Consider the following 24614-nt stretch of genomic DNA (forward strand, 5'->3'; position numbering starts at 1 on the left):
ACCTTACATTTTTCTCCCTTCTTCAGGCCATTAATGTAAAGGGCAAACAACTGAGGGCCAAGAAACAATTTCCTGGGGTAATCCAGTAGCTATAACCCTCCATGCTGAAAAAAAACATTGCTGAAATTATAAACGATAACTACTCCAATTGTATTTTCTTCACTTCCTTCCAGTAAAAAAAGTGTGATAAGAAAATATACATACATGATACCTGGACAATTAGAGGACAAAGTTATGTTGTGCTGCAGCAAGTAAGAATTTCATTGTTCTAACTGGGACATATCACAATAAAACACTCTTGGCTCTTGAAATAGAATATCACAATGAACTGTCCTTATATTCTGATGAAGATCTTTCTTCGTCTTTTTCATCAATGAACTCTGTTTTTAATTGTTCTTCATTGCAGCTCACATTTCCATGCCGATAAGACTTCCCTGGGGCTGGACTTGTGTCCGTGCCATTTCCTCCACAGATTCCACAGAGAGTTAGAAACACAGGCAGAAATACAAGACCATGAACTGCCCCAAAAGATATGACAAGAAACATGATTTTAAAAAACGTCCGAAATATGTAACTTTTGGCAGCAGCCAACACGACAATACCCAGAATGGTTGAAAGAGCTCCCTGAATAATGGGATAGCCAAGAGCATACAATGCATCTACAGCTTTGTCATTGCAAATTCTTTTAGCACTTGAAACATATGCATATGAAATGTGAGCTGAAAAATCCACTGAAAAGCCAATGCAAATGACCAGATTAATCATTGATATTGAGTCTAAATTGACACCCCAGAAGGACATAAATCCAGCCACACCCACTAATACTGAGGCAGTCGCAAATGTGACCCACAGAGAACAGACTGGATTAGGTATTAACAATAAGGCAACAAGTAGCATGGCGGCAGCAGCCACAATTATATTCTGTATTGTGTTGGAAATTATAACAAGATATTGATCATAATAGATGAATGCAGAGTGATATACTAGCAATGGAATTCTACATTCCTTCGCTAGTTCTCTCAATTCAATCAGTATGTTTTTTTCTGCAACTGAATTATTAACATTAATGGTCTGAATGAAAAAACGGGAAGCCTTAATACTTTGGTTATTTTCTGAAATGTCAACATCTCGTTTGAATGACGGGACCAACTGAAGGAATTTATATAAGTTGGTCATGAACACTTTTTCCTTGTTTATAGCGCTGGTGTTATATCCATAAAACCCAATGTAAGCACGAAGCCAAGACTCTGACAGTTCACGATCTACATATGAGAGGTTTTCAAACCTACCCATGCAGGTTTCAATTTCATTTTGCACACTGGAATCCCAATAATCTACAGATTCAGTAACAGCGACCATGACTCGTGGTCCATACCCTGAGAAATATTCATTTGCATTGTCATAGAATGGAATCGCATATGAATCATCAGAGGCCAGATTTCTGAGATCTATTCCTTCTTTGATCTGTAAACAGCCATAAATACTGCAAGCTAAATATCCTAAATACAGAAGAATCACAGTTGCCTTGGTCCATCCATTTGTAAGGAATGGACCATAATATTCCTTAAAGAAGAAGAAGGCTGGATGTTCCGATTCTGCACCTGATTCTTGATCATAAGCACCACCTACACAACACATTGCGCTGTGTGTAGATTCTCCTTGTTTAACATTTTCAACCTTTCTAAACGTCAGCCAATGCCTGTTACTGGCTTCTCTTCTCCCATTCAGTGCAAGAACAGCTCCAAAAAATGTAATATTATAAATGAAGCAGAACAGAACAGTTGTACCAGTGTAAACACAAAATGATTGCACGGATCGAAAAGGTGTCGCAATGCCAATATAAAAGGCCAAAAAATCAGTCAGAGTGGTGATTGTGATGGAAACAGCTGCTTCCTTGTATGTCTTTGCCAAGCGATCTTCAACTTTATCTTTAACTTTTGTCTTTTGCCAGCTGGAAAGCATAACAAACATATCGTCCACGCCGATACCTAGAGATGCGAGAATGTGATGAATTAGTTTTATTAGTGAATAAATCTAACATTGTCACTTGAAGGACATGTAATGTTTGCTGATCAAGATTGTAATAACTTTACAAAGATTTAAAAGAGATGGGGAACTAAAATGTTCGAACTAAAGGCATATAAGATGGCACCATGTGCATTTGTTAAACGTCTTTCTGCCAACACAATTATGCTTTAGTATTACTTTGGATGGACAAACATAATGCTGTATTGAAACCGGAACTCGTATGCCAAAGAAAATATTATAGCCATTACAGGTCATAGAGTGATACAGCACACAAACGGGCGATTAGTCACACTATGTGTCCGTGACGATCATTGGGTACCCATCTGTACTAATCAAGTTATTGAAAAAGGTAAGTCTGGTCCATAAGTGATGGTCCTAAATGCACTGAGATAGTATGCACAGAAACAGGCCCTTTGGCCGACAATTTCCATGCCAAACATGGAAATGCCAAATATGCCAAAAATATAAAATTATTAAGGGATTGGACAAGCTAGATGCAGGAAACATGTTCCCGATGTTGGGGGAGTCCTGAACCAGGGGCCAAGGTTTAAGAATAAGGGGTAGGCCATTTAGAACTGAGATGATGAAAAACCTTTTCACCCAGAGAATTGTAAATTTGTGGAATTCTCTGCCTCAGAAGGCAGTGGAGGCCGATTCACTGGATGCATTCAAAAGAGAGTTAGATAGAGCTCTTTGGCCCAGTGGAATCAAGGCATAGGGGGAGAAGGCAGTAACAGGGTACTGATTGTGGATGATCAGCCATGATCACATTGAATGGCGGTGCTGGCTCGAAGGGCCGAATGGCTTACTCCTGCACCTATTTTCTATGTTTCAAACATGATGCCAGGTTAAAATAATCTCCTGTTGTCAAGGGACATCCAACAAGTAGGAGGTTTTTAAAAGTGAGATGGAGAGAGGTCAGTGCCAATAGGTTCCTGTTAGTGTGAAGGGCAAGGCTAGCAAGAATGGTATATCATCCTGGTTGATGACAGATATTGAAGCTCTGATCAGAAAAAGGAGGAATGTGTCAGATATAGGCAGCTGGGATCAAGTGACCCTCTTCAGGAATATAAACGATGTTGGTGTATATTTAAGAGGAAATGAGAAGGACAAAATAAAATATGTGACAGCTTTAGTGAATAAGGGATAGGAGAATCCTAAAATAGACAATAGACAATAGGTGCAGGAGGAGGCCATTCGGCCCTTCGAGCCAGCACTGCCATTCAATGTGATCATGGCTGATCATTCTCCATCAGGACCCCGTTCCTGCCTTCTCCCCATACCCCCTGACTCTGCTATCCTTAAGAGCTCTATCTAGCTCTCTCTTGAATGCATTCAGAGAATTGGCCTCCACTGCCTTCTGAGGCAGAGAATTCCACAGATTCACAACTCTCTGACTGAAAAAGTTTTTCCTCATCTCAGTTCTAAATGGCCTACACCTTATTCTTAAACTGTGGCCCCTTGTACTGGACTCCCCCAACATTGGGAACATGTTTCCTGCCTCTAACGTGTCCAACCCCTTAATAATCTTATACGTTTCGATAAGATCTCCTCTCATCCTTCTAAATTCCAGTGAATACAAGCCTAGTCGCTCCAGTCTTTCAACATACGAGTCCCGCCATTCCAGGAATTAACCTAGTAAACCTACGCTGCACACCCTCAATAGCAAGAATATCCTTCCTCAAATTTGGAGACCAAAACTGCACACAGTACTCCAGGTGCGGTCTCACTAGGGCCCTGTACAACTGCAGAAGGACCTCTTTGTTCCTATACTCGACTCCTCTAGTTATGAAGGCCAACATTCTATTGGCTTTCTTCACTACCTGCTGTACCTGCATGCTTCCTTTCAATGACTGATGCACTAGGACACCCAGATCTCGTTGTACGTCCCCTGTTCCTAACTTGACACCATTCAGATAATACTCTGCCTTCCTATTCTTACCACCAAAGTGGATAACCTCACACTTATCCACATTAAACTGCATCTGCCACGCATCCGCCCACTCACACAACCTGTCCAAGTCACCCTGCAACCTCATAGCATCTTCCTCACAGTTCACACTACCACCCAGCTTTGTATCATCTGCAAATTTGCTAATGGTACTTTTAATCCCTTCATCCAAGTCATTAATGTATATTGTAAATAGCTGCGGTCCCAGCACCGAGCCTTGCGGTACCCCACTAGTTACTGCCTGCCATTCTGAAAGGGACCCATTTATCCCCACTCTTTGCTTTCTGTCTGTCAACCAATTTTCTATCCATGTCAGTACCCTACCTCCAATACCATGTGCTCTAATTTTGCCCACTAATCTCCTATGTGGAACATGTCAAAGGCTTTCTGAAAGTCAAGGTACACCACATCCACCGGCTCTCCCCTGTCAACAATCCTCAAAGAATTCCAGATGATTAATCAAGCATGATTTCCCCTTCGTAAATCCATGCTGACTCGGAACAATCCTGTTACAACTATCCAAATGCTCCTCAATTTCGTCTTTTATAATTGACTCCAGCATCTTCCCCACCACTGATGTCAGACTAACTGGTCTATAATTTCCCGTTTTCTCTCTCCCTCCTTTCTTAAAAAGTGGGACAGCATTAGCTACCCTCCAATTCACAGGAACTGATCCCGAATCTATAGAACATTGGAAAATGATCACCAATGCGTCCACAATTTCTAGCGCCACCTCTTTAAGTACTCTGGGATGCAGACCATCAGGCCCTGGGGATTTATCGGCCTTCAGTCCCATCAGCCTACCCAACACCATTTCCTGCCTAATGTGGATTTCCTTCAGTTCCTCCGTCACCCTAGGATCTCTGGCCACTAGAACATTTGGGAGATTGCTTGTATCTTCCTTAGTGAAGACAGATCCAAAGTACCGGTTCAACTCGTCTGCCATTTCCTTGTTCCCCATAATAAATTCCCCCGCTTCTGTCTTCAAGGGACCCACATTTGCCTTGACTATTTTTTTCCTCTTTACATACCTAAAAAAGCTTTTACTATCCTCCTTTATATTATTGGCTAGTTTACCCTCGTACCTCATCTTTTCTCCCCGTATTGCCTTCTTAGTCATCTTCTGTTGCTCTTTAAAAGAGTCCCAATCTTCTGGCTTCCCATGCTTCTTTGCTTTGTTGTACTTCTGCTCTTTTATTTTTATGCTGTCCTTAACTTCCCTTGTCAGCCACGGGTGCCTCTTACTCCCCTTGGAATCTTTCCTCCTCTTTGGGATAAATTGATCCTGCAACTTCTGCATTATTCCCAGGAATACCTGCCATTGCTGTTCCACCGTCTTCCCTGCTAGGGCCTCCTTCCAGTCAATTCTGGCCAGCTCCTGCCTCATGCCTCTGTAATCCCCTTTGCTATACTGACACTTCCGATTTTCCCTTCTCCCTCTTAATTTGTAGAGTAAAACTTATCATATTGTGATCACTGCATCCTAATGGCTCTTTTAACTCGAGTCCCCTTATCAGATCAGGTTCATTACACAACACTAAATCCAGAATTGCCTTCTCCCTAGTAGGCTCCAGTACAAGCTGTTCTAAGAATCCATCTCGGAGACACTCTACAAACTCTCTTTCCTGGGGTCCATTACCAACCTGATTTTCCCAGTCTACCTGCATGTTGAAATCTCCAATAACCACCGTAGCATTACATTTGCGACATGCCATTTTTAGCTCCTCATTCAACTTGCAAGCTATGTCGAGGCCACTGTTTGGGGGCCTGTAGATAACTCCCATTAAGGTATTTTTACCCTTACAATTCCTCATTTCTATCCATACTGATTCTACATCTCCTGATTCTATGTCACCTCTTGCAAGGGAGTGAATATCATTCCTCACCAACAGAGCGACCCCACCCCCTCTGCCCACCTGTCTGTCTTTTCTATATGTTGTGTACCCCTGAATATTCAGTTCCCAGCCCTGGTCCTCTTGTAGCCATGTCTCAGTGATTCCCACATCATCATACTTGCCAATGTCTAACTGAGCCTCAAGCTCATCTACTTTATTTCTTATACTTTGCGCATTTAAATACAACACTTTAATTTCCGTATTCACCTCTCCTCTCACACCGGTCACAATTGGCCCTGACCTTACTCTCTTATCCCTTCTAGAACTTCCCTCTCCATTCATTCGAGAGTCCTTTGCAATTTCTCCTGTATTTGCTTCCCCTTTAAGTCCATCTCCATATTCCCAGTTTGTTAACCCCTCCCCCCACCACTTAGTTTAAAGCCACACTTGTAGCACTAGCAAACCTACCTGCCAGAATGTTGGTCCCTCTGCTGTTAAGGTGTAACCCGTCCCTTTTGTACAGGTCACCCCTACCCGAGAAGAGATCCCAGTGGTCTAGAAATCTAAATCCCTGCTCCCTGCACCCGCCCCTCAGCCATACATTCATATCCCCGATCTCTCTATTCCTGCCCTCACTCACTAAAATATTCTATATTAAGAGTGACAGGATAACTAGGGAGAGAATATATCCCTTTAGAAACAGTACAGTCATTTATGTGTGGAGCCACACGAGATGGGCGTGTAGATCATGGAAACTGGGGAATTCAAGGAAAAGAATAGTGATGTCCTGAAACATATCGACATTATGAAAGAAGAGAAGCTGGTATCTTAAAATGTGGATAAATGACTAGGAGGAGGTCTTGGAGAGTGTAATAGAATGTCTAACTGAGCCTCAAGCTCATCCATTGCTATGGAGGGCGTGCAGCGTAGGTTCACTGGGTTAATTCCCGGAATGGCGGGACTGTCGTATGTTGAAAGGCTGGAGCGATTGGGCTTGTATACACTGGAATTTAGAAGGATGAGGGGGGATCTTATTGAAACATATAAGATAATTAGGGGATTGGACACATTAGAGGCAGGAAACATGTTCCCGATGTTGGGGGAGTCCAGAACAAGGGGCCACAGTTTAAGAATAAGGGGTAGGCCATTTAGAACGGAGATGAGGAAGAACTTTTTCAGTCAGAGAGTGGTGAAGGTGTGGAATTCTCTGCCTCAGAAGGCAGTGGAGGCCAGTTCGTTGGATGCTTTCAAGAGAGAGCTGGATAGAGCTCTTAAGGATAGCGGAGTGAGGGGGAATGGGGAGAAGGCAGGAACAGGGTACTGATTGAGAGTGATCAGCCATGATCGCATTGAATGGCGGTGCTGGCTCGAAGGGCTGAATGGCCTACTCCTGCACCTATTGTCTATTGTCTATAGAACAGATAAACGAGGGGTACAAGTACATACTTCCCTGAAATTGTTGACACGGGTAGACAGGTACAATGTACACTGTGAATGGCTCGATTGTAATCATGTATTTCACTGACTGTTAGCACGCAACAAAAGCTTTTCACTGTACCTTGGTACACGTGACAATTAAACTAAACAGAGTGATGGAGAAGGTGTTTGGCATGGTTACCTTCATTTGTCAGGACATTAAGTACAAGTGTTATGTTAGAATTGCACAAGACATTGGTGAGACCACACTTGGAGTATTATGCACAATTATTGGCACCTAGCTACACAAAGCATGAATTTAAGCTAGAAAAAATGCAGAAAAGATTCACAAGGATGTTGCTGGGACTGGACTGCAAAGAGACTGGATAGGCTGGGTCTTTTTCTCCTGAATGTAGATGACTGATGGATGACCATAAGATCATAAGTTGGACGGTGACAGTTTATTTTTTCTAAGGGTGCAGGAGTCTAACACTAGAGAGCTAGACTTGAAGTGAGAGGGGAAAGATATTAAGGGGACCTGTGGGGCAACTGTTTTCACACAAAGCTTGGAGGTAAATGGAATGAGCTTCCAGAAGAAGTGGTGGGGCAGGTACAATTATATTGTTTAAAAGATATTGAAAGAGTAACATGGATAGGAAAGGTTTAGAGGATTACTAGACCAAGTGGACCCATTGGGCCCAAACCTCTCCTGCATCTGTGCAGAACCCTCTTCTCCTCCTCCCCCTCCCTCTCCCCCACTCCATCCTCCTTAACCCCCCTTATCCTCCTCCCTCCCCCTCCCTCCCTAGATAGATTGATTTAAACTTTAAAATGTGAATAACTTAAAAAATATAACACCGATTTCTATGAAACCTCTTCCATTAACACCAAAGGGACGACAGTGAGTAAGGTGGGCCTAAAATTGTCGCGCTACTGTGTACTGTTTTGGCTGTAGTTCAGGTACAAACAAACAAGTATTTAAGTATATAGATGGGTCAAATTCAAGCAAATGGGACCTTGGTCATTATGGATTCCATGCTGTATAACTATATGACATTGATCTGTAGCTGTTTATACCTTTGTGATTCATGGGGTTATTCAGATATTTGTCAAGAGTTTAATCTCAGCAAGTGTGAGATATTATACTTTGGGCGGTCATATGTAAAGAGAAAGTATACAGTTAATGGCAAGACCCTTAACAGCATTGATGTACAGAGATCCAAGTCTATAGCTCTCTAAAATATGCAAGACAAGTAGATAGAGTGGCAAAGAAGCATATGGTATGCTTACCTTCATTGGGCAGGACATTGAGTATAAGAGTCAGAAAGTCATGAATGCAGCTCCATAACACTTTGGTTAGGCTACATTTGGAGTATTGCGAAGATAGACACAAAAAGCTGGAGTAACTCAGCGGGACAGGCATTGAGTTAGTTCTAGCTGCCCCTTCACAGGAACGATGTGGAGGCTTTGGAGTAGATGTAGAACAGGTTTACCAGAATGTTACCTGGAATAGAGAGTATTAGCTAAATGGAGAGGTTGGATAGACTTGGATTGTTTTCCTTCGAATGCCAGAGGTTGAGGGGAGACCTGATAGAAGTATATAAAATTATAGAAGCTTTAACCCAGAGTAAAAATGTCAAAGACTGGAGATCAATGTCATATAGTTATACAGCATGGAATCCATAATGACCAAGGTCCCATTTGCTTGAATTTAACCCATCTATATACTTAAACGCTTGTTTGTTTGTTTGTTCCCGAACTACAGCCAAAACAGTACACAGTAGCATGACAATTTTAGGCCCACCTTACTCACTGTAGTCCCTTTGGTGCTTATGGAAGAAGTTTCATAGAAATCGGTGTTATATTTTTAAAGTTATTCACATTTAAAAGTTTAAATCTATCTCCTAGGGAGGGAGGGAGGGGTGGATGGAGTGGGGGGAAAGGAAGGGAGAGGGGGAGGAGGAGAAGAGGGTGCTGCACCAATGCAGGAGAGGTTTGGGCCCAACGGATCCACTTGGTCTAGTAATCCTTTAAGATGAAAGGGGTAAAGTTTAAAGGAGATGTGGGCGTTTAAAGGGGCGTTTATGTTTACACAGAGGGTTGTGGAGGTCTGGAACAAGCTGCGAGGGGTGCTGATGAGGTAGATACTATATGTTGGGAATGAAGGTGCATGGATCATATGCAGGCTGATGGGAATAGTTTCTTTTGGCATCATGTTCGGAACAAACATGGGCCGAAGGGCCTGTCCTGTGCTGTACTGTTCTATGTTCGATTTATAATTATGAAAAGAATGGATAGGATAGATTGTCAAGAGTATTTTTTCCAGTAGTGGAAATGTAAAATACTAGATGGTGTAAGTTTATGGTGAGAGGGTGAAAGTTTAAAGGATATTACACAGAGTGTGGTAGACAACTAGATACAGTATCAATATTTAACAGGCATGTAAGCAGACACATGAACAGCCAGGGAATAAAGGTCCGAAGAAGGATCTCGACCCGAAACGTCAGCTATCCATGTACTCCAGGGCTGCTGCCTGACCTGTTGTATTGCTCCAGCACTTTATACCCTTTAGGGAATAGAGGAATGCAGACTATGTACAGGCAGATGGGATTAGTTTAAATGGGCATCATGATCTGTGCAGACATGGTGGGCTGAAGGCCTGTTCGGTTACATTACTATTTTGCTCTAAATCCACCCTTACTAAACTTCCAAAGATTGTCACCTGTTTTCAGCATTCTATATCCCAAGTGTAGGAAGGAACTGCAGATGTTGGCTTATACTGAAGATAGACACAAAGTGCTGGAGTATCTCACCAGGTTGGCTATGAATTCTCACTATTTTACTTTAAAATAAACCCTACTTATTATGAGCAGTTTTGGGCCCCATGTTTGAGCAAGGGTGTGCTGGCATTGGAGAGTGGCTTAGAGGAGGTTTACAAGAATGATCCCAGGAATGAGTGGGTTAACATAGGATGAGTGTTTGACAACACAGGGCCTGTACTTGCTGTTGTTTAGAAGGATGAGGGGGGGAATATTGAAAGACCTGGACAGAGTAGATGTGAAGTGGATGTTTCCACTAATGGGAGAGTCTACGACCAGAGGCCATAACCTCAGAATAAAAGGACATACCATAAGGAAGGAGATGAGGAGGAATTTGTTTCGTCAGTGGGTGGTGAATCTGTAGATTTCATTGCCACAGAAGGTTGTGAAGGCCAAGTCAATAGATATTTTTGAGGCACGGATTTACAGATTTTTGATTAGTACAGGTGAGAGGGGTTATGGGGAGCAGGCAGGAGAATGGTGTTGAGAAGGAAAGATAGTTCAGCCAAGATTGAATGGCGTAGACTTGATGGGCTGAATGGCCTAATTCTGCTCCTGTTGATCCTGAAATACCACATACTGTGTTTTATGACTATATTTTCCAGATTACCCCTCTCAAAATTTAGAGTTATGATCACTATCTCCAAAATGTTCACCTGCAGATATTTCAACTAGGTCCACACTCAAGCAGGTTTATCTTCGACTGGCTCTGTAACTAGGTACATAACTGGTTGACTTTGAAGACTGCAAGCTTGCTAGCAGAGCTCTGCCAGAATTCTCTAGAAGGAATAGAGCAGTCATAAGTACAATGTGATCCATCCCAGACTTGGGCTTCACGACAGTAAGGATCATTAGTCAGGCTTTCAGAACTTTGGAGATAATAACGAGCCTGTGTGTTTATGTCATGAATGCACAATTGCATCATAATCTGTATCGTGACTTTCTATTAAAATCCATAATGGGTAAAGAGACGTCACAGGAGATAACCATTTTGGGTAAATGATAGTGAAAAGCAGCTGGGAATAAAACCGCTGGAGCTTGAGGAGTGACAAGACAAAAAGTTGGGATGGAGGCCAAGTTTCAGTCAGATTTAAATTCAAATTATTTTATTCTCATATATGCCAGAGTATAATGAAATTCCTTGTTCACAAGAAGCTCACAAGGTAAACAGTGTCTATATATAAGGGCGGCACGGTAGCGCAGCGGTAGAGTTGCTGCTTTACAGCGAATGCAGCGCCGGAGACTCAGGTTCGATCCTGACTACGGGTGCTGCACTGTAAGGAGTTTGTACGTTCTCCCCGTGACCTGCGTGGGTTTTCTCCGAGATCTTCGGTTTCCTCCCACACTCCAAAGACGTACAGGTATGTAGGTTAATTGGCTGGGTAAATGTAAAAATTGTCCCTAGTGGGTGTAGGATAGTGTTAATGTACGGGGATCGCTGGGCGGCACGGACTTGGAGGGCCGAAAAGGCCTGTTTCCGGCTGTATATATATGATATGATATGATATGATTAATGTTAAATAGAAAACTAAATAAGTGCAAATCAGCAGAATGGTGCAAAATTGTAGTGCAGACATGGTCATGAACATTGAGACATTTGATTTTTGGTTTTGGCTTCAGTAAGAGAAATTAGGGATGACAATTGTTTAGATTTTAATCATGCTTATAGTGTTGAGATAATAATGACTAACCTAGAATAAGAAAAGGTGCATTGGCTGTATTTATGGCAAATTTCACCCCACAAAACAGCAGCAGTCCAAATCCCGATAGTACAGCAAATCCGGCTGATATCACTCCCAGAGCAGCAACCCAGAATTTATTCCTCACACAGTCAAACCTGAAAAAAAAGTGATAGTCTTTGAGAAGACAACATATATTTTATATACTAGACAGGCGTGGACCCGTTGGGTCCAAATCTCTCCTTGGGCGCAGCAACCCCCGTTGGGTGTAAACTTCTTCTGCTGGCCCAGCAACCCACCCCGAACTGATCCAAAACTCACTGCGGGCCTGGAAACCCACCATGCAAACCTCTCCTGCGGATGTCACAACTCCCATTGGGTGCAAGCCTCTCCTGCGTCCCGGCAACCATCCCCCAACTGACAATCCGAGGATCCGTTGGGCACAGCAGCCCCCCCCCCCCATTGGAAGTTGCTCCCGTCACTCTGGCGGTACCCGCCCCCGGCGGCCATCATGAGCCCCTCCCCATTGACCGCTACTCCCATCACTCGGGCGGGTCCCATTGTGACATCGAACACGGCTGACGGCCAGGGAACATGGAATAGTGATTTTTAACATTTAAAAATGTCAATAACTTAAAAAAAATATAACACCAATTTGAATGAAACTTTGCTAACACACACCCCAGGACAATGGTGAGTAAGGTGGGCCTAAAATTGCCGTGCTATCCTGTATTGTTTTGGCTGTATCTCGGGAGCAAATGATCAAATATAAATACAAACAAGTTGAGAGGTTTAATAATATACTAGACCAAGTGGACCCGTTGTGCACAAACCTCTCCTGCATTGGTGCAGCACCCTCTCCTCCCTCCCCCCCTCTCCCCCCTGCTCCCCTCTCCCCTTCCCCTCCATCCCTCTACCTCCCTCCTCCCCCCCCCCACTCCATCCCCCCTTATCCTCCCTCCGCCCGTTCCTCCCTAGGAGATAGATTTAAACCTAAAAATGGGAATAACTAAAAATATAACACCGATTTCAATGAAACTTCTCTCATTAGCACCAAATAAGGTGAATAAGGTGGGCCTAAAATTTTTGCGCTATCATGGGCGGCACGGTAGCGCAGCGGTAGAGTTGCTGCTTTACAGCGAATGCAGCGCCGGAGACTCAGGTTCGATCCTGACTACGGGTGCTGCACTGTAAGGAGTTTGTACGTTCTCCCCGTGACCTGCGTGGGTTTTCTCCGAGATCTTCGGTTTCCTCCCACACTCCAAAGACGTACAGGTATGTAGGTTAATTGGCTGGGTAAATGTAAAAATTGTCCCTAGTGGGTGTAGGATAATGTTAATGTGCGGGGATCACTGGGCGGCACGGACTTGGAGGGCCGAAAAGGCCTGTTTCCGGCTGTATATATATGATATGATATGATATGTACCATTTTGTCTGTAGGTCAGGAACAAACAAACAAGTGTTTTAGTATATAGATATTCAATGAAAATGCATTGCAACAAAATCTGACAATAACACATTTTACCTCATGCAAGACGTGATGGAAAAAAAGATTGAAAGAAAATAGGTGATCGAAAACAAAGGAACAATTCTTTTAGCATTCCCTTCAAATTCTTCTTGTCTCGATACTGATGTGAAATAAGACACCTATATTTCAACGACAAAGGTTATATAATTATATAACATCATGCAGAATTATGCTCAAACAAATCTCAAGTCATCTCAAAAGATCTTCCATTTATTAAATCTGTATTTTTTAAATCAATTGCAATTTACTTCAAGCATAAATCATTACATAATAAGGCATTTCTTCGAATCTAGTATCAAAGTACAGAAGTAAATATTGTCTTTTCATGAGGAAAACTGACTGGCTTTTTTGATGCCCTAACTTAATCTTTGGTATTAACCTGCATAAGATTAATGCTGAAGAATAATACCCATTACCTTTTCAGTTTAAACAGATACAAAGATGAATAGTTAAATCTTTTAAGTCATTATTCAATAACTACTATTTATATCATATTTTCTAGTTTGAAATTCAGAAAGCGCAGAGTATATTTTGACAGGGTTTATCATATAGAATCGGGAAGATACCTCTACTTCATTTAGGTTAAGATTTAATGTCCTTAGGTGTGCTCTACAAAATGTTGTCCTGTGGACATTTATTGTTGCAAGGAGGTGTTGCACAGCAGGGGCAGATTTGTAGAGGCGCTTTATTTAACGAATGTTAAGTGTAAGGCCCATTCTATCATATACCTTAGTGAACTAGCCAATGCTGACGAGGAGCCAATGAAAGTAAAAAGGAACTACAAAAGCCAGCAATCTAAAATTAAAAAAGCAATTGGTCAAAAAAAAATCTGAGTGAAGAGGAGCAATCTTTCAGGTCTGGAACCTTTATTCAAGTTGATAAAGAGAGAAGCAACGTTCACAGTATCTCCTCACAAAATTTCTTCGCTTCAACCAAGATCAGCGCACCTTACTTACTATGACATAGACAGAAATCATTCAGCATATTGGGTCTGTGCTTCTTCCAAACAGAGCAACTCCATCAGTTCCATCCCTCCACCTATTTCCCTGTTACCTATTCACTCTCACATGACCAACAACTCTGCCATTCTGTATATGCATTATTAAGGGAAACATTGATGATAAAATTCACTATAACTTTCAATGCACCAGCATAGCATGTGGCCATGTGAGGAAAAGACAAAGACCACAAACTTGACACAAAGTGCAGATTACTGGTCATCATGATCCCTTTCCTTCTGGATTTATCTGAGATTTGGACACTTATGACATTACCACAGAGCACCCAGGAGATGCCAACAATGCTACCTCTACAATATCTTCCTAATCCAATGGAACTGTTCTTTTCTTCTCTCCAGCACCATTTATGTTGGCAGTTCATTCACTACCTCTATTTGTTTGAATCCTTTTGGTGACTTTCCCAGGATTGTAGAAACTTTCAAACCTGCTTTGGCACAGCTCCCCAGCCTACAACCTACACTACCTTCTAGGACAAGACGAATGCAAAGAAAACATCATTATTTTTAAGATTTCCTTCAAGTCAATACCGACAAGGCCAAAAGAGTTATAATGTTATTACGGTGCAGCTGGAAGGCAATTTGACTCAATGTCATAAGGTCATAAGGAATAGGAGTAGAATTAGTAGTAAAGGAAACATTGATGATAAAATCCGCCATCACTTTCAGTGGACCATGTGAGGAAAAGACAAACACCTCAAACTTGACACAAAGTGTCAATCTGAGATTCCGACAACTGTGACATCACCACAGAGCACCCAGGAGATCATAGGTCATGTGATAGGAACAGAATTAGGCCATTCAACCCATCAAGATATTCTGTCATTCAATCATGGCTGATCTATCTTTCCCTTCCTCCATTCTCCTGCCTTTTTCCCCCATTACCCCTGACACCCGTACTAATCAAGAATCTGTCTATCTCTGCCTTAAAAATATCTATTGGTCTATTGGCCTCCACAGATTTACCCTCTGGCTAAAGAAATTCATCCTCATCTCCTTCCTAAAGGAACATCCTTTAATTCTGAGTCAAAGACCTCTAGTCCTAGACTCTCCCACTATCCACGTCCACACTATCCAAGCCTTTCACTATTCGGTATGTTTCAATTAGGTCCCCCCTCATTCTTCTAAACTCCAGTGAGTACAGGCCCAGTGCCATCAAACGCTCATCCTGGGACCATTCTTGTAAACCTGCTCTGGACTCTCTCCAGAGCCAGCACATCCTTCCTCAGATATGGTGCCCAAAATTGCTCACATTACTCTAAATGCAGCCTGACACCTTATAGACCCTGTTTTTGTATTTTAACCCACTTGAAATAAATGCTAGCATTGCATTTGCCTTCTCTTTTACCGATTCAACTTGCAGATGATCTTTTTGGGAATCCTGTACTAGCACTCCCAAGTTCTTTTACACTTCCGATTTCTGGATTCTTTACCCATTTAGAAAATAGTATACGCTTATATCCCTACTACCAAAATACATGACTCCACACTTTGTTATATTATATTCCATCTGCCACTTCTCTGCTCACGCTCCCAACCTGCCCAAGTCCTTCTGCAGAGTCCCTGCTTTCTCTACACTAACTGCCCCACCACCCATTTTCGTATCATCCCCAAACTTGGCCACAAAGCCTTCAATCCCCTCGTCCAAATCATTAATATACAACGTGAAGATGACCAACCTCTACGGAACTCTGCTCGTCACTGGCAGCCAACCAGAAAAAAAACCTTTATTGTCATTCTTTGCCTCCCAACATCCAGCCAAAACTGCTAGTATGCTAGTATCTGCCCTTTAATACAATGGGCTCTCATTGTCCTTAGCAGTCTCACATGTGACACCTTTGATCTATCATCTTTGAAGACTTTCTGAAAATCTAGGTAAACAACATCCACCGACTCCTTTGTCTGTCCTGCTATTTACTTCTTCAAAGAATTTCAGCAGATTCGTCAGGCAAGAATGCCCCTTCACAAAACCACGCTGACCGGCATATTTTATCATGAACTAAGTACTCCGTAACCTCATCCTTGATAATGGACTCTAAAATCTTACCAACCACTGAAGTCAGGCTAACCGGCCTAAAGTTCCCACTATTCTGTTTTGCTCCTTTCGTGTACAGCAGGGAAATATTGGCAATTTTCCAATCATCTGAAACCACTCCTGACTCTAGTAAAGTCAGTTTAAAAAGAGGTAAAGGCAGATAAAGGTAAAGGCAGGTAAAGGCAGTTTAAAAAGAGCGCCAAGACCCAGGTTCTAGAGTTATATTTGCGTGGAGCTCAGAGAACCAGGCAGTTTAAAAATGGAGTAAAGAGTTAATTGGCTGGAAAGCTTGTAACAAAAGAAGGTGACTCACAGGTAAAGGCAGTTTAAAAAGAACGCCAAGACCCTGGTTCAGCTAATTTACTAATCAATTTACTAATCAGCCCTAAAGTAGTTGATTAGGTAGCAGATAAAAATAAGTGCAGCTGTAGCAAAGCCACCTTGGCGGTGAAGTGCAAGTCTTTGGCTCAAGAGTCTTCAACAAGGAGGCTGCGCTTGTTTGCACTTTGACTTTTGATTTTTGTCACTGAAGAAATGGCAGGCATGTTGGTGCAGTGTGTTTCCTGTAGAATGTGGGAAGGCAGGAGTACTGCTGGAGCTTCTGGAAACTACACCTGCAGGAATTGTGTCCAGGTGCAGCTCCTGAGTGAACGCGTTGGAGAACTGGAGAAGCAGTTGGTTGACCTCAGAGACATCTGGGAAAACAAGAGTTTCCTGGACAGGACCTACAGTGAGGTTGTCATGCCAAGGATACAGGAAGAGCAAAGGTGGTTGACTGTGAGAAAGGGCAGTACAAGTGGAGTGCAGGTGGCTGTGCCAAATGAAAACAGGTACACCCTCTTGGGAGCTGTCGGGGCAGAAGATGCTTCCAGCCCGAACGGCGGACTCCAATACCAACGATGAGACTCGACTGGGGAGACTGATGTCAGGCAGAGCCATAGTGGTGGGTGACTCCATTGTCTGAGGTGCAGACAGGAGATTCTGTGGTGGCAGGCAAAACTTGAGGATGGTCTATTGCCTCCCTGGCGCCAGGGTTAAAGATGTCACAGACTGACTTCAGAACATCTTCGAGGAGGAAGGTGAACAGCCAGAAGTAGTTGTGCACGTGGGCACAAAGGATGTCGGGAGGAAGAGGACGGAGGTTCTGCATCGTGAGTTTAAAGAGTTAGGAAGAAGACCGAAAAGCAGGACTTCAAGGGTGGTTATCTCTGGATTGCTTCCTGTACCTCGTGCTGGTGAGGGCAGGAACAGGGAGATAGGGGACATGAATGTGTGGCTGAGGGGCTGGTGCAGGGAGCAGGGATTTAGATTTATAGACTATTGGGGTCTTTTCTGGCCTAGGGGTGACCTGCACAAAAGGGGCGGGTTACACCTTAACTGGAGGGGGACCAACGTTCTGGCAGGCAGTTTTACTAGTGCTACACGTGTGGGTTTAAACTAAATAGTGGGGGGAAGGGGTTGACAAATTGGGAATATAAAGATGGAGTTAAAGGGGAAGTGATTACAGGAAAAGTTGCAAAAGACTCCTGAATTAATGGGAAGGAAAGTTCGAGAAGGGATAAGAGAGTAAGGTCAGGGCCAATAGTAACCGGTGTGAGAGGGGAGGTGAATACCAAAGTGTTGTATTTGAATGTGCGAAGTATAAAAAATAAAGTGGATGAGCTTGAGGCTCAGTTAAATGTTGGCAAGTATGATGTTGTGGGAATTACAGAGACATGGCCGCAAGAAGACCAGGGCTGGGAGCTGAATATTTAGGGGTATACGACCTATTGAAAAGACAGACAGATGGGCAGAGGGGGTGGGGTTGCTCTGTTGGTAAGGAATGAAATTCAGACACTTGCAAGGGGTGACATAGAATCAGGAGATGTAGAATAAGTATGGACTGAACTGAGGAATTGTATGGGTAAAAAGACCCTAATGGGAGTTATCTACAGGCCCCCAAACAATATAGGGTGCAAGTTGAATCAAGAGTTAAAATTGGCATGCGCAAAGGTAATGCTACAGGGGTTATGGGAGATTTCAACTTGCAGGTAGACTGGGAAAATCAGCTTGGTAATGGGCCCCAAGAAAGGGAGTTTGTGGAGTGCCTCTGAAAAGGATTCTTAGAGCAGCTTGTACTGGAGCCTACCAGGGAGAAGGCAATTCTGGATTTAGTGTTGTGTAATGAACCTGATCTGATAAGGGGACTCGAGGTAAAAGAGCCATTAGGAGGTAGTGATCATAATAGACAATAGGTGCAGGAGGAGGCCATTCGGACCTTCGAGCCAGCACCGCCATTCAATGTGATCATGGCTGATCATTCTCAATCAGTACCCCGTTCCTGCCTTCTCCCCATACCCCCTGACTCTGCTATCCTTAAGAGCTCTATCTAGCTCTCTCGAATGCATTCAGAGAATTGGCCTCCACTGCCTTCTGAGGCAGAGAATTCCACAGATTCACAACTCTCTGACTGAAAAATATTTTTCCTCATCTCAGTTCTAAATGGCCTACCCCTTATTCTTAAACTGTGGCCCCTTGTTCTGGAATCCCCCAACATTGGGAACATGTTTCCTGCCTCTAACGTGTCCAACCCTTTAATAATCTTATACGTTTCGATAAGATCTCCTCTCATCCTTATGATAATATGATGTAATATGAAGATAAGAAAAATGGCAATAAGGGGAAAAAGGTGAGGTACGAAGGTAAGCTAGCCAAGAATATAAAGGAGGATAGATAGTAAAAGCTTTTTTAGGTATGTAAAGAGGAAAACAATAGTCAAGGCAAATGTGGGTCCCTTGAAGACCGAAGCAGGGGAATTTATTATGGGGAACAAGGAAATGGCAGACGAATTGAACCGGTACTTTGGATCTGTCTTCACTGAGGAAGATACAAGCAATCTCCCAGATGTACTAGTGGCCAGAGATCCTAGGGTGACGGAGGAACTGAAGAAAATTCACATTAGGCAGGAAATGGTGGTGGGTAGACTGATGGGACTGAAGGCTGATAAATTCCCATGGCCTGATGGTCTGCATCCCAGGGTACTTAAGGAAGTGGCTCTAGAAATCGTGGACACATTGGTGATCATTTTCCAATGTTCTATAGATTTAGGATCAGTTCCCATGGATTGGAGGATAGCTAATGTTATCCCACTTTTTAAGAAAGGAGGGAGAGAGAAGACGGGAAATTATAGACCAGTTAGCCTGACATCAGTGGTGGGAAAGATGCTGGAGTCAATTATAAAAGAACAAATTGCGGAACATTTGGATAGCAGTAACAGGATCGTTCCAAGTCAGCATGGATTTATGAAGGGGAAATCATGCTTGACTAATATTCTGGAATTTTTTGAGGATGTAACTAGGAAAATTGACAGGGGAGAGCTGGTGGATGTGGTTTACCTTGACTTTCAGAAAGCCTTCGACAAGGATCCACATAGGAGATTAGTGGGCAAAATTAGAGCACATGGTATTGGAGGTAGGGTACTGACATGGATAGAAAATTGGTTGACAGACAGAAAGCAGAGTGGGAATAAATGGGTCCCTTTCAGAATGGCAGGCAGTAACTAGTGGGGTACCGCAAGGCTCGGTGCTGGGACCACAGCTATTTACAATATACATTAATGACTTGGATGAATGGATTAAAAGTACCATTAGCAAATTTGCAGATGATACAAAACTGGGTGGTAGTGTGAGCTGTGAGGAAGATGCTACGAGGTTGCAGGGTGACTTGGACAGGTTGTGTGAGTGGGTGGATACATGGCAGATGCAGTTTAATGTGGATAAGTGTGAGGTTATCCACTTTGGTGGTAAGAATAGGAAGACAGAGTATTATCTGAATGGTGTCAAGTTAGGAAAAAGGGACGTACAACGAGATCTGGGTGTCCGAGTGCATCAGTCACTGAAAGGAAGCATGCAGGTACAGCAGGCAGTGAAGAAAGCCAATGGAATGTTGGCCTTCATAACAAGAGGAGTTGTATAGGAGCAAAGAGGTCCTTCTGCAGTTGTACAGGGCCCTAGTGAGACCGCACCTGGAGTACTGTGAGCAGTTTTGGTCTCCAAATTTGAGGAAGGATATTCTTGCCATTGAGGGCGTGCAGCGTAGGTTTACTAGGTTAATTCCCGGAATGGCAGGACTGTCATATGTTGAAAGACTGGAGCGACTAGGCGTGTATACACTGGAATTTAGAAGGATGAGAGGAGATCTTATCGAAACGTATAAGATTATTAAGGGGTTGGACACGTTAGAGGCAGGAAACATGTTCCCAATGTTGGGGGAGTCCAGAACAAGGGGCCACAGTTTAAGAATAAGGGGTAGGCCATTTAGAACTGAGATGAGGAAGAACTTTTTCAGTCAGAGAGTTGTGAATCTGTGGAATTCTCTGCCTCAGAAGGCAGTGGAGGCCAATTCTCTGAATGCATTCAAGAGAGAGCTAGATAGAGCTCTTAAGGATAGAAGAGTCAGGGGGTATGGGGAGAAGGCAAGAACGGGGTACTGATTGAGAATGATCAGCCATGATCACATTGAATGGCGGTGCTGGCTCGATGGGCCGAATGGCCTCCTCCTGCGTCTATTGTCTATTGTCTGTTATGTTGTGTCGTTTTTTTATAAACCAGCATCTGCAGTTTCGCTACAGCTCAAGAGCCATGAATGGCACCAAAATACCCATTCAGCTGGATGGTAGGGGAAGCCGTAGTACAATGTCGACTGTTGGGGTGCATCTGGAGTATATTGTTAACAACAGAATGACCGATCAGTATTGGGCTAGAACTGTTCATCAAATTTATGAATCACGTTTCTGAAAGGATCATCAGGATTAACAAAATTGGATGATGACACAAGGATAGATAGCATTGAAAGGAGTGCACGGAAAAAAGTTGAAGCAGACCAATATTAATTGATTAATAAAATGGTGGCAAAGAGATGTAAATAGTCAGGCCAAATGCGAGGTCATCAAACATAGACATACTGCATTCCAAATGGTGAAAATCTATATATGCCAAGGGAAATAACATGGAAATTGCACTCTGGCCATAAATAATAAATCTTTTGGGATATGAGTGTGTGCCTGAGGGCTGGAAGACGGCAAATGTTTTCATTTAAAATTCTTAAGTTTATACTCCAATCCGGTCCACCACCGATTTTCTGGCAACTGGTGGTCCGGCACCTACGGACAAAATTATGAGAGCACACTTGGAATATCCCCTGGAACTCCCCATCGGAAATGTGGTGCCTAGGCCGGGTGAGGTGTCCGATCTCGATCTGATCAGGACTTCCACAACCGATCAGCAGATTGAATTTGCCCCTTGCGGCCAGGACTCTGGAACTCCGGCCTAGCCAGAGCCGGCAGATCCGTTACCTTAGCCGACTTCCACTGCCGATCGGCAGGTCAAATTTGCACCCTGCGGTCAGGGATCTGGAACTCCGATCCAGCCGGAGCCAGTAGATCCATTCCCATAGCTGGCATTTGAGGATATGTAAATGCCATTAAGGGCCACCTGTATACTTTCCCCTTGTGTTCAACCTCCCAGAGTGCAACCCATCACACGTGCTCGGACTAAACTCCATATGCCATTTCTAGACAAAGGTAGATAAATCTCCAGGGCCTGATCAGATATATCCGAGGACATTGCGGGAAACTAGAGAGGAAATTGCGGGAGCCCTGGTTGAAATTTACGAATTGTCCTTAAATACAGGAGAGGTGCTGGAAGACTGGAGGGTGGCAAATGTTGTGCCTCTTTTCAAGAAGGGCTGCAGGGAAAATGCTGGGAACTATAGGCCGGTAGGCTTAACATTTGTAGTTGGTAAGTTACTAGAGAGTATTTTGAGGGATAGGTTATACAGGCATTTGGATGGGCAAGGGCTGATTAGGGATAGTCAGCATGGTTTTGCAGGTGGGAGGTCATGTCTCTCAAATCTGATTGATTTTTTTGAAGACGTGACCAAAAAGGTCAATGAGGGCAGAGCTGTAGATGGATTTCAGTAAGGCATTCGGTAAGGTTCTGCATGGTAGGCTGCTCTGGTAGGTTAGATCGCATGGGATCCAAGGAGAGATAGCTGAATGGACAGCAAATTGGGTCCATGGATGGAAGCAGAGGGTAATGGTAGAAGGTTGCTTCTTGGACTGGAGGCATGTGACTAGTGGTGTGCCTCAGCGTTCAGTGCTGCGACCGTTACTGTTTGTCATCTACATCAATGATTTGGATGAGAACATACAGGGCAAGATTATCAAATTTGCTGATGATACAAAAGTGTGTGGTTTTGATAGTGAAGATGGTTGTGAAAGATTGCAGTAGGATCTGGATTGATTGGCCAGGTGGGCGGAGGAATGGTTGATGGAATTTAATACAGAGAAGTGTGAGGTGTTGCATTTTGAGATGTCGAACAAGGGCAGGACCTACACAGTAAATGTTAGGCCTCTAGGTAGTGTTGAAGAGCAGAGGGATCCAGGAGTACAGGTGCATGGTTCCTTGAAGGTTGAGTCGCAGGTAGATAAGGTGGTCAAAAAGGTTTTTGGCACTTTGGCCTTCATCAGTCAGAGTATTGAGTATAGAAGTTGGGAGGTCATGTTGCAGTTGGATGACATTGGTGAGACTTCATTTAGAATATTGTGTTCAGTTCTGGGCACCATGTTATAGGAAAGATATTGTCAAGCTTGAAAGGGTTCAGAAAAGATCTACAAGGATGATGCCAGGACTAGAGGGTGTGAGCTATAGGGAGAGGTTGAGTAGACTGGGTCTCTATTCCATGGAGCGCAGGAGGATGAGGGGGGATCTTAGAGGTTTACAGAATCATGAGAGGAATAGATCGGGGAGATGCACAGTGTCTTGCCCAGAGTAGGGGAATCAAGGACCAGAGGATATAGGTTCAAGGTGAAGGGGAAAAGATTTAATAGGAATCCGAGGGGTAACTTTTTCACACATAGGATGGTGGGTGGATGGAACAAGCTGCTAGAGGAGGTAGTTGAGGTTAAACTATTGCATTTTGTGAAATAAATACCTTCGATTTGTACCAGCATCTGCAGTTATTTTCTTAAACTATTGCAACGTTTAAGAAACAATTAGACAGCTACCGTACATGGATAGGACAGGTTTGGAGGGATATGGACCAAGGGCAGGGAAGGGGGACTCGTGTAGCTGGGACATTGTTAGCCAGTGTGGGCAAGTTGGGCCGAAAGGCGTTTCCACACTATTACCCAATGACTATACACGAGTGCGCAATTACTCATTTTCCCACCCAAACGGGATTCATTCCTAAAAGAAAACTAAAATTGCAAGAGCGGCAAAGAACTCCATAGACTGGATTTCTGTGATGTTCATGTGCACATTCACCATAACTTTGGCAGACGTTTACTGGAAACTGAAAACAATAACCAGATCACAGAATTACTTGCCTCCTGTGTAATCATGTGCACGCATAAGATTACACTAATGTCACAGTTTAGTTAATTGCAAACAATTCATGTAGCAGATTTACAGAAATACGGATAAACCATAAAACCTAACCTCAATGTCCTTCTGGTTCGTCAGTTCCTTCGGAAAGACGGAAAGGAACATTTTGAGCCACAGCAAACCTTTCGCTTTCATTTCTTCATTGTCTTCTTGTAAATAATAGTCAAGTTTAATCGCCTTTGCTGTTGCGATGATATTGCCATTTGGTTTCAATTCTACACCTCCGACGGTTGAACCAGTAAAGACGCCATTCATTATTGGATAAGTAAACGCTTTGCTACCCAACGAAGTAAGGATGCGTTTTAAAACATCTGAAAATGTATTTGAGAAGCAAGAGCCCGATTTCCGTGCACAGAGAGAAGTATAGTTCCATGTGACATTGTTCTTGTCAGAAATACGAAGCTGCTTTACTTTTTCATCGAGTGCTAGAATCACATTAAGTGCATCACTGGTAAGGATGTTGTTACCTTTTGCTACAGCAATAAAGGAGGCATATGTCCCCTCCGTGTAAAGCCTCTGTGCGCTGAAGAATTCAGAATCATTGGTTGGAAAATGTTCCCGTATAAACTCTCTCTCGGACTTTGCTGGTCCACCAATGGGTGTAAATTGCTCTTCCAAATCATTGGCTTCAAGTACTGGCAAAAAATAAAAACCCGTTCCCAGACCTGCGGAAATAAGTAGAGGAATTGTGAAGAACCACCAGGGATTTTTGCCCACGATATGTCCAAGTTTCTCAAAACCTTTGCAGAGGGGTTTCTCAACGCAGTCTGTCTGACAAGAACACATGATGACAATTCAGTAAAACTCCAAATCCATCACTTCTTCAAAATGCCGGTTTTAAGAACAGGAAGAAGTGACGCTCGGCAAATCATTGTGCGTGCTTA

General features: G+C 43.2%; 1 protein-coding gene across 1 annotated transcript; it reads right to left on the reverse strand.

Annotated features, from left to right (window-relative positions):
• Window positions 1-309: 309 nt before the first annotated feature.
• Window positions 310-24525, reverse strand: LOC144602809 (patched domain-containing protein 3-like). Its single transcript, XM_078415935.1, has 4 exons — window positions 23785-24525; window positions 13254-13375; window positions 11741-11886; window positions 310-1988 (listed from the first exon to the last, which is right to left on the reverse strand). The coding sequence occupies exons 1-4, from the start codon at window positions 24514-24516 to the stop codon at window positions 319-321; spliced, it is 2670 nt and encodes an 889-aa protein (XP_078272061.1). The 5' UTR covers window positions 24517-24525; the 3' UTR covers window positions 310-318.
• Between the last annotated feature and the right edge of the window lie 89 nt (window positions 24526-24614).

The sequence above is a fragment of the Rhinoraja longicauda genome, chromosome 2 (genome assembly GCF_053455715.1).
Source record: "Rhinoraja longicauda isolate Sanriku21f chromosome 2, sRhiLon1.1, whole genome shotgun sequence".
In the NCBI taxonomy this organism is placed as follows: Eukaryota; Metazoa; Chordata; class Chondrichthyes; order Rajiformes; family Arhynchobatidae; genus Rhinoraja; species Rhinoraja longicauda.

Bases quoted from the DNA above. Each gene is read 5' to 3' on its own strand.
- LOC144602809 (XM_078415935.1), bottom strand. From the start codon at position 24,516: ATGTGTTCTTGTCAGACAGACTGCGTTGAGAAACCCCTCTGCAAAGGT. The intron at 11,887-13,253 runs GTAAAATGTGTT...CTTTTTTTTCAG, and splicing joins TCCATCACGTCTTGCATGAG to GTTTGACTGTGTGAGGAATA. The intron at 1,989-11,740 runs GTTAGTCATTAT...TCGCATCTCTAG, and splicing joins TGCACCTTTTCTTATTCTAG to GTATCGGCGTGGACGATATG.